This window comes from Macadamia integrifolia, unplaced genomic scaffold, assembly GCF_013358625.1.
Source record: "Macadamia integrifolia cultivar HAES 741 unplaced genomic scaffold, SCU_Mint_v3 scaffold3207, whole genome shotgun sequence".
Classification (NCBI taxonomy): Eukaryota; Viridiplantae; Streptophyta; class Magnoliopsida; order Proteales; family Proteaceae; genus Macadamia; species Macadamia integrifolia.
The window spans coordinates 1,248-12,190 of NW_024869298.1; the positions used below are offsets into that span (position 1 = coordinate 1,248).

At 37.1% G+C, this 10,943-nt stretch overlaps 1 protein-coding gene across 1 annotated transcript; it reads right to left on the bottom strand.

Annotated features, from left to right (window-relative positions):
* Window positions 1–4,775: 4,775 nt before the first annotated feature.
* Window positions 4,776–6,102, bottom strand: LOC122067904 (zinc finger protein 10-like). The gene has a single exon (XM_042631741.1). The coding sequence runs from the start codon at window positions 5,970–5,972 to the stop codon at window positions 5,013–5,015; it is 960 nt and encodes a 319-aa protein (XP_042487675.1). The 5' UTR covers window positions 5,973–6,102; the 3' UTR covers window positions 4,776–5,012.
* Between the last annotated feature and the right edge of the window lie 4,841 nt (window positions 6,103–10,943).

The following is a 10,943-nucleotide window of genomic DNA, read 5'->3' on the forward strand; positions in this document are numbered from 1 at the left end:
ACTGACCGATATGGACTGACATTGATACCAGCGATCCAACACTGTTTTGAATGAAACCTGATGTGTATATCTCTCCACAACAAGTGGGCCCACGCAACACGTGGTATATTTTAAGCCAACAGGCAACAAAGTTTGTTGATTTTCTCTGAGTAGACTAAAGATGGGCTTAGGGATGCCAAAGGCCCAATCAGGATCCTGCGAATCCAAGTCTTTAGCCGCATGCTGCCGTGAGGACCAATGCATGCATCAACTCATTACGTTTTATAATATCCACAATTCCATCTATTCACCTTCTAATCTCTCTCAAGAACTCCCTTTTACTCATGAGGCCTTATTCTGGTGCACCATGGGTTTGTTTTCCGATGCCAAAGGGATCAAATTCTACGGATACTCATCAATGATGCCATTAGTTTAAAATATAACAATCACGGTGTGATCATATGGGAAAAAGATCCTCTCCAATTATTAGGTTGCCTAATTAATCAACCGATGGTTGAACGGACTTCAGATGCAGACCCATGCGTTGGGATGTATGCCCAAGTACTCCCAATCGTTAGATGATTAATTGGACATTAATTGGGCAATATGCTAATTGGAAAGTAGACAGATTGGTGTTGAATATTTTTGCCTTGACCCCGAAATCAAAATAATATATGTTTTTGGGATAGGCCATGTTTAGATTTTCTAACCCATAGAGGTTCGTGTTGGGATGTGTGCCCAATTCCTCCCAGCCGTTGAATGATTAATTGGGCATTAATTGAACGACATACTAATTGGAGAGTAGCCAGATTGATGCTGAAGTTTTTGCTTGACCCCAAAACCAAAAGGCTATGTTTGGTTGTAAGGAGAATTAAAGGAAAGAGAAATGAACTTTTCATACTTAAAAGAGAAATATATATATATATATATATATATATATTCATTACCCATGTGACTTTAACATTAACTTTAAATCATTCCATATTTGATTCTAAAATTTCACTTTACTTTGCATCCAAAACCCATTGCTATGATATGTAAAATAAAAATTACAAGTAAAATATATCATTACTAAATATGGTTAAAAAAATTAAGTAATTTATGCAATCATATGGGGTTATGACTATAAACATTTCTTTTTAAAGTATGAAAATTTCACTTCACTTCCCTTCCCTTTAAATTCCATTACAACCAAACAGAGCCAAAAGAAAAACATTTTTTTGAGGTTAGGGTTTAGATTTTCTAACCCATATTCTAGCTTGAAACTCCTAGAAGCATCTAGCCAGTTGTAGTACTTCGAGTTAAGGGTCGAAGATAAATTTTTTTTTTTCATACTTTATAGTATACTATACAAAAAATCTACAATTCTTGATTATAGAACTACCAAAACACAATGGTAGCATGAATTACTACATTTTTACAAAGATAGCTAATATATGTAACTCGATCCATACTTTAAGGATAAGTTGCTCCTCCCGCAACCCCCACACATTGATGTACCAACAAAAGACAACATAAGTTTTTAATTTCCAATTTTTAATTAACACTCAAATTTCTACCAATTTTTGTCTTGGAACAAAAAGTCTATTAGTATTTCATCTAATAATTATTGAATCTTTGCAGAAAGAAAATTTTATCAGAGGAAAGATGAAATTTTATGAGAAAGTATTCAAGTTCAACAATGCAAAGTAGGGTGGAATTAGAATTGGCAACTTTAACTTGAAGCATGGTAAATATACAACCTTCAATACCTAAACTTGTTCTTGTAAATAAGTGACTCTGTGTTGCCATACATGTAGTTACCAATACCTTTTCTCATGAACAAATTAAGAAAAACACACCCACACACAAATATATATGACTTTAAAACATACATGAAAAGTCAGTTCTGGCATGAAAAATTTCCTTAACCATCAAATATACTCTTTGAATGGTGAATGCAAACCTTTTATTATTCTTTATACTAATTTGATATCAAAAAAAATAATGTTACTGAAGTTTCAAAAATATTTGTTGGGAAATGGAAAACTGTGGGCAGGCGAGGAGATAGCATAGATCAGATGGAAGAGAAAGCATAATGGAAGAAGGCATCTAGGATTAGTACAACTCCAGGAAAAAAAATGTTCAATGAGAGGGAATTAGTAGCATATATACATATGGTAATTTTTTTATTTTTTTTTTTCTGAATCAACAATTTCAATTAAAAACTTTTTTTTTTAGTCAAATCCTAATGTATCTCACATCAACAGTGGTGATTTAGAAATCAAATCCAATCCCAATTCTGATCTTTGTAATTCAGGATGGTACTAATTATTGTATTTTTACTTTAAAAGAAAAATTCATTGTACTTATAAACACTTGCAATAAGTTGTCTCTGACAACATTATTACAATACCAAGATCAAATAATACCTGGACTCAAGACTCCACAACTGAGTTGTATGGGAACTTATTTTACTATAATACAGTCAATATTTGAGATTAATGAAATGGTTTGGACAAGAAAAATGTGTTGAAAATTTATAAGGGTCATTGGAAAAAAAAAACTCAATTCTATCAATTTCTAATTAAAAGCTTCCGAACCTAAAGGTTAATCCTTTGTCATAAATGGTGTTTCAAATTTTGTATTTCACTAATGATCAAATAACTAGCTAAAGCATTAATAGATTTGAGCTAGGAGAGGATAATGCATGAGAGGGCATATCTAGTAAGTTTCTACTTGAGAAGTAGGAAAGAAGAATACCCATTCTCCATCAGAGCTGTTTGGTGACACGTATACCAGAAACAATGCACAAATATCTTACATATACTTCACCAATATAAAAAATGTTCTAAATCAGTATTATACTTATTCCTCACAGCTGTTAAATAATCAGATGGCTGATGTCCAGTAACCGAGGTATATAGATGGCCACACTTACCAATGAAATCATTTTCACTGGCCAGTCAATTACAAACCATATACTCACTCAATCACTCAATCAAGAAACCAAGATTAGTATAGTATTTTCTAATATCTTGTGTTTCTTTTTCATCCACTTATCTCATGTGTAGATATAAAGAATATAAGGTCTGGAGACATAATGTGATTTAATTGTATTATTCTCTATGCCTTCCTGGTTGAATCTCATGTGTGTGTAAGAGAGAGAGAGAGAGAGAGAGAAGTATTATTCCATGCAAAATATATATACCATGAGTTGTCCAAACAATAATAAATATTGGTAACAAATTCTAAAAAAAAAAAGAATCATAAACCAAGAACAATGGAATTATTGATTAATATTATGGAATCCCAAAATTCACTAAACAAAGAAAATTTAAACAGGTGAGGATGAGAATTCATTCCCTACTAAATTCTACAATTCCTCTTAACTCTTTAAAGATCAGAAAAACGACATTTGATGCCCATGTGAACCTCTGCAACTTAAACCCAAAAGAGAAGAATAAATAAATAAAACTCTCTCTGCCTCTCCCTCATTAACACTGAGTCCTCCCTGCACTTATCAGACCTCGCTAGCTGTGACTATGAAAACTGACCCCAACCCAACTCAACTCAACAACCCTAAACAGTAAGACAACCCCCAACCAATCTGCTTTAAGATCTGTTACGCAGATGTAGGACTTTGTAAAAACCAAAGCAAACAATCTCATTTTCCCTCTACTTACACCTCTTACACAAAACTGGTAGTCCTCCAACCTTGCAGAACCCATGAACAAAACAAAACCCATCTCTCAAAATCATTAAAACAATCTTCATTTCCATTCCTTTAATGGAAATTATTTGTTGGGTATAACTTAAATTCCCTTCTTTCTGCAGATCTTTCTCTGCAAAAACCCATTAAGTCAAACAATGATGTATCACCAAGAAGAAGAAGAAAAGTAAACGAACACTGAAACATCGCCTTACATTCTGCAAGATTTCAAGCACGGAACCTTCGGCATCAATGGGGGGCTCTGTAAGACTGTTATTGCTTGCTAGGGTTAGGGTTTTTCCCTATATTGGTTTTTTTAGGCATCTAGGGTTTGTGGTGGACAGGGATAATAACTAGCTAATAATATGTACAGAAGAAGAAACAAACGAGGCGTAGTTAGCGCCCTAGAGTCGTGATGTGATAATATTCTCTCCGATTAAAAAAGGACTTTGAGTGTAATACTTAAATCGGTTGATTCTGCAGAGTTGGTCGCTTTTTTTTGGAGGCTTGAGGGGTGAAAAGTAGGGGAAGAGAACACAAGCGGATGGACTTATGTGGGGAGGTTACTGTTATTGTAAAGGATATCTAAGCATCTCCTCTCTCTCTCTCTCTCTCTCTCTCTCTCTCTACTGGTGATGATAATAGTACAAGAGAAAGGGAATCGATGTTTTGATGTATCTGACTTGCTTACACACGTCCATGGGAACCCACCTGTCTCTGTGTGTGTTTTGTGGATTAGTTTAGATACACTAAATGGAATGTCAGTGATCATCAGCTACTCAACAGGGAAAAACAAAAACAGCTCACGATGTTCCATGCACTTTCAGTTTGTTTGTTCACCCTTTAAACCCCACACATGTTCATCTCATCAACCCTAGCCTCTCTCTCTCTCTCTCTCTCTCTCTCTCTCTCTCTTAGACAGTATTGATGAACTTGGACACAGCCATGAGATAACAAGACAGAAATCCATTTCAATATGTGATAAGGACACAAAGATTCTGATCAATCTGCAACCTTAATTAAGAAAAATATCACCATAACTTGGAGAAACCAGAAAGAAATAAGAATTGGTGCAATTTCTTTTGTTCATGGAATACACAAGCTTTTCATTCTATCTGTGATCTCAATCTTGTTAAATGTTACAAGCTGCAAATTTCAAACTTGGAAAAGAAAAGATCAAGTGATGAGCCTCAAGAACTAAGTCCTTCCTTGCCCATGAGGATCAAACAGAAAAAGGAAAAAAAAAAAAAGGATAAGAAGAGAAGTAAGAGGAGGAGAAAATGAACAAAATGGACAAGTAATATTTAATTTGTTTCATTCGTATATAGAATATGCAACTGATCTACTTCACCTTGGGGCCATCACCAAGCCTCAGCTCAAGATCTAAGTCCTCCATGGAGTTCGTTCCAAGTCCAAGCACCTCCGATTGGAGATGATGATGTCTATCAACTGAGCTTGAATTGAACAGAAAGAAAGGCAACGATGATGCATCATCGCTTCTCCTTCTCTTTCTAATAAAAGCCCCCGCCTCCTCCACATCATCGTTCTCACCACCACCACCATCACCTGATCCAACTGATTGGCTTGGATGGACAACTAAATTCCAGTTCACACCCACAACATCCCCCAGAACCCGGCGTCCTGACTCTGATGTATTAAACTTCTTCACTTCTTCAATCTCCTCTGAGAGAACCCTAACAGCAACAGAATCCGACCAAGATGGAGGTGGAGAGAAAGGGGATCCTTTTGTTTGTTGTTGATGTTGTTGAAGAATAATGGAAGAAGAGGAAGAATAGGAAGGAGAGATCAAAGTCTGTTCACTATAATTCCCTTGATGATGAGTACTGGATGGTGCTGAAACCCTAGAAGGTGATGATGGAGATGATGAAGCAACAACAATAGCTGTGTTAGTGTTAGAGTTGGGAATATTGTAGAGAGAGTTGCAAACCTGAGGACTTGGTGGGTATTGTGCACCACTGGCAGCGGAACCGAGAGATGTACAAGAAGGAATACTAATCTGATTATGATGATGATGATGAAGAATTTCAGTGTGGGGAGGAGTTGTGGGAGATTGCTTAAGTCTTGCCCTATCCCTTCTGTGGACGTTCATGTGACCACCTAGGGCTTGAGCGGACCTAAATTCTCTCCTACAGAAGCTGCAGGAATAAGATCTTGGAGGCCATATACATCCTCCAAGAGGCCCAGATGAGTCTTCTGCAAAGGCTTGTTCTTCCCAGGAATCACCAGAAGAGGTCAGACACTGTTTCCTCTTTGCCCACATCCAGTATCGCGCTTGCTCCATTGATGCTGCTACCTCCCTCTTCCTGATGGGATATATGTATTGAGTTATCTTTGAGTTGAAGACATGAAAGTTACAAGAAAATTGAGATAGAGAGAAGCAGGAAAAAAAGTCTCTTATTTAGGTTGCTAAGTTTGGGGAGGTGAAGTGGTGGTTGCTGAAGATTGGCTGTTTAGGGAAGGAAAGCTACTCTATTTCTTTAATGTTTCCTACTTAGCTGCATTGCATGCACAGTGACTGTGTGCGGTGTGTAGTGTATAGTGTATAGTGTATAGTGTGTAGGCCTCCCTAATGGGGGCCTGGTTTGGAACTCAAATCGGAAGATGGAAGATCGATATCATCTCCTTTTTATGGTCAATTCATATTATTTCTCTCCACGTGAAGTCGGAGTTAATTAATTATCCATGCAACAGTATCCATTAACTAATAATATTTAGGTCTTTATAGCCTGGCTGGATTATAATCCTACGTGGCCCTTTTTTCCTGGCAAAATTTATTTGATGACTTGGCAACTGTTCGGCGTGTATCTTTCCAGTCCACTCTGGAGGATCCGAACTTGACTTGAGAAGAGCTCAGTGTTGTCAGTTGTGGGCCATGTTCATTGGGTCCCACCAGCGTACAGATAAGGGTATCAAACGATTGGTATGGTTAGGTTTCGGGCGGGCTGAAATCGGAGTGGCAAGCTATGGGTTTGGTTTTGAACTGGCTAACTAAGGCCCTTGCCCCCTCAGCACTATTCGGGTTCGGCTGAAATCGGAGCAGCAAGATATCAGTCCTTAAAATGTGAACCGAAACCATTGAGCTGTCGGTCAGTCGACTTAAGCCACGGCCTAATCAATGATAGGAAGAATTCAACCTTTATATGTACACAGCCCGTTTACAAGTTGAGGGAATCGAAGATTATCAACTCACACTAAATCTCTTTTGAAATTTTTGTGAAAACATACTGTTAACTCATATCAAATCTCTTTCAAAATCGATGTGGAATCAGCCCTCATATAACTGATTTGGGATCACTTATGCCACTTCTTTGGTGCTGATAGCAGTGGTTGCAGTGGCCATCGTCGTCCACCACAACTACTTCAAGTCCGGCTATGGAGCGTGCAATGGAAGTGACATTGGTTTAGGATGGATCTTATTGAGTGGAAACAAGGAGGGAATTATAGGGATGGTTGTTGATTTTGTCTAAAGCAATCGAGGGACCTTAGTCTCAGAAAATGTGTGTGATTCTGAGTTCGACTCATTTTATCTTCTTGAGGCCACTTACAGGGGTATTTTAGTGCTCTTCACTACTTTCGATGAAAGTTGAATGATTCGACCCAATTCATACAGTTGTGGGTTTCGTATGGCCTCATGGGGCTAGTCAATCCAAAAGCCTTGGTACCGGCCATCGTGAGCGAAAAGAACAAAAAATCTAGAGCAATCGTATTTCTATCCCCTCCTAATATATATATATCAGCAAACACTAAGGGGTGGCTCAATTGGCAAATGATAATAGCTAAGTGAGCATAGGAGCCTCGATCTTTGGAGTTTGGATCGATCAAATCCCCATACAGTGTTTGATTCAAACTTAAAATCCACTCAATGTGAAAGTAATTCCAATCTTTTCTGGTTCGTATGGGTACTAGGGTCCTATACATGGACCCGGGGTTTATCCACTCGATCTAAGCCGTCGAAAACACCAACCCCCCGGGCCCCGCCCTCGCCCTCGCCCTCGCCCTCGCCCTCGCCGTCCTCCTCCTCCTCCTTAAAAATAAATCTAATCTTCTCAAACTACACTAGTCATAATACTCTTTTAGCCACCTGCACCTGGGTCGATCATGTTAATTTCTGTGGGTAATTCCAGAATATTGAATGGGATGGAGTGGATTTGACCCGGCCGGTTGCTAGAGAAACTCATCAGCCACCTTTAATTTGGACAAGATATTTAAAGGCAACTGATTCTCTGACCATTGAATAGATAAAAGGGTAGTATTAGTATGTATACGACACTATTTACAGTTCAAACTCAGTCATATTAGTGATGGCTTCGCTTCATTAACTCTCTCTCTCTCTCTCTCTCTCTCTCTCTCTCTCTCTCTCTCTCTCTCTCTCTCTCTCTATATATATATATATATATAAGTGTGTGTGTATAGACTTCACAACTCGAAGTGAAAAGGTTCAAAATCCTATTGGTTTAAGATATTAAATTGAAGTAATAATAAGTAAATTAAAGAAAATAAAAAAATGAACCCCCTACTAATAAAGCAGGCAAAAGCCAAACATTCCCTCAAAGCTTGGCTACTATCCATGCATGCATGCCAGTACTATACAATAAAATAGAGACACATGCTCTCTCTCTCTTGAGAGAGAGAATCCAGCACCGGTAACACGTGATAGGTTGTATGTAGACGTCTTCTCACATTATATGGGTGGATGAGTAATTAGTCTGGAGGTTGTGTCACTATTTCTTTTGATGATCAATTTTCATGTAATTTTTTCTTTTTAATGTAAAAAAAAAAAAAAAAATGACTTGAATTAATATATTTATGAGAATCATTTTCGTACAATATCTACTCTACGTTGAAATCCACTTAATATAAAAATTTATTGTGAAAAAAAAAAAAGAGATTGAGTGAATTCCGTGTATAATAACTCAAGTAAACAAAACCGACACCAATACCGTGACAGATAAGCGTTTTAGCATAATCAGTGGGTTCCCTATTGACCTCTAAGAAACAAACAAATAAATGAATTAGGGAATCGCTTTGTTATCTAGAAAAGTTCCTTTTAACTTGCCCGTTTGTTATCATCTCACACTTAATTAATTTTTTATTTTTTTTTTAATGTTTATACACGAGGAAAGTGATAGCACCTTTTATTCTGGTTGTTGGTCCCAGGCCCCACTGTTTTCTTGGGCTCAATCACATTCACTTACGTGGGCTTGGGCCCTCAATTTATTTATATTTTCTATAGAATATTATTATAATGGTGAAAGGATAGTCACACACACTTCTATATAGATTTTTTTTCATGAAGCAGTCCATTCATTCCAAATTAATACACAAAACCAATTTTATTCATTTTAGGGTTGGGAGAGGAGGGGTGGTGGGTCACTTAGGTCTGGGAGTCGAATTTCAAAGTCTCTAACAATAAATTAAAAGAAAAAAAATAGAGTATATTATGGATCTTAATTCCTCAAGTGCTCGTGCTTGGAATCCATTAGTGATGGCTCTTCATCATTTAGTCAATATTTCCTTCTTCTTCCCCTTCTTCTCTTGGGGGAAAGAAAAAACATTGAGTCAAATTAAGATATTCAATGTTATCGTACTGATATTTAGGTTTATATTCTCAAAGTTAAATATTTTTCTCATGTTAATCTAATGGATGGTTCGATTTCTAACACGTGACTCTTAAACATGGAATAGCATTCCGAGTGTTTTTTTGGGCTTAAAATCTTAGTTCGTATCTAAATTGAAAACGGGGAAATACCAATATCTAGACTAACCCTTGGCTTCCTAATTTAGAGAATTTTTGTCTCTCTTCTGCTATATGTTGGCACAGTCAATTTTCCAAGAGGAACAATCTTATTTCTTATGGAAATTGAAATTACCAAATTATTTTTAATACTTTCTCTAGGCATGTTGATCGAGCTATTTTTTAGATTCCACTGTCTAATGGTCAAGATGCTGATTTTTTGTCTTACCCTTCTTCTAAAAATTTTACCAAATTAAATTAACCATTTGATCTACATGGTTCAGGGTTTCTGTTCAAGTATTATATCAAAGCAGGTTGTCCATGCATCAACTATGTGAAGGTTATTGGCTTGGCCCAATTGAGAAAATTGATGCTCGGGCAGAATTGGCTCGGACCTCACCCCCACCCTCATTGTGTCGGTAGGGTTAGACAAAAGAGAAGAGGCATACACACCTTCCCTACTTATCACAATTAGGATTTCCGTGAGGATTATGCTTCTTATTAAATGCAAGTGAGACAGTCTTTTCATAGTAGATTCTACCTAAAACGTCTTCATTCTACACTTATTAGAAGAAAACAAGACAGCTGCCCTTTATTATATTTATATTTCTTGATCATTAAACAACAAAATTGAGATTAAAAAAGAATTAATCACCTTCAAGACGCAATCAAGAAAGTATACATAGTGGGACTCGAGAAAAAATTTAGTATCTCAGCTGATGAGGAACGAGGCAATTAGTCCCATAGGAAATTGCGTGTGACATGACACTGGGTGACCCATAAAAATACAATTAATATATTTTTGCACGACAAAACAGTAACAGCTCCTACGTACAAAATGCATTATTAATTCCTAGTTTTTGTTAAGTATAATTTTCATTAGAGTCTATTGAAGTAGTATATTGGCATTAACTTTAATGAGTGTACAGTGGTACTCTTATATAGAGATTACAGTTATTGAGTTATAGATAAACTCTATGATCATATGTGGGAGACTCTAACTCTCATAGTAATAGGGTAGGACTCTGTTAACATATGTGAGTAATGGAATGAAAATCTAATATCACATGTGAGAGTCATATTCCAACTTTGTTGTCTCACGAGGTAGTCTTGGACTGCAAGTCAGTCTCTAGAGTTTGTGTTCACTGAAAATGCCTACAATGTAGGAGAGGTTGTTGAATGTGAGTATGACTCTAGAGGTTGAGTTTGAGTGGGACGCTAACTATCCTGATACACCACCTCAAGGTGGGGATTTGAATGGTTGAATCCGCAGCTTGTCCCATAGAAAGGAGAACCATGTAGAGCTGAAAGCTTTGGTAAGGATATGGGCTATCTGGTCATGTATTGAAATGAACTGCACCTGAAGGTCCTTGGATGCGATTTTATAACGTACAAAGTGGTAGTCAATTTCAATGTGCTTGGTACAAGCATGAAATACTGGATTAACCGAAAGGTAAGTGGCCCCAATGTTGTCACACCAAAGAATGGGTGCAATGGGAACAGGGATCCCTAATTCCT

Bases quoted from the DNA above. Each gene is read 5' to 3' on its own strand.
- LOC122067904 (XM_042631741.1), bottom strand. From the start codon at position 5,972: ATGGAGCAAGCGCGATACTGGATGTGGGCAAAGAGGAAACAGTGTCTG.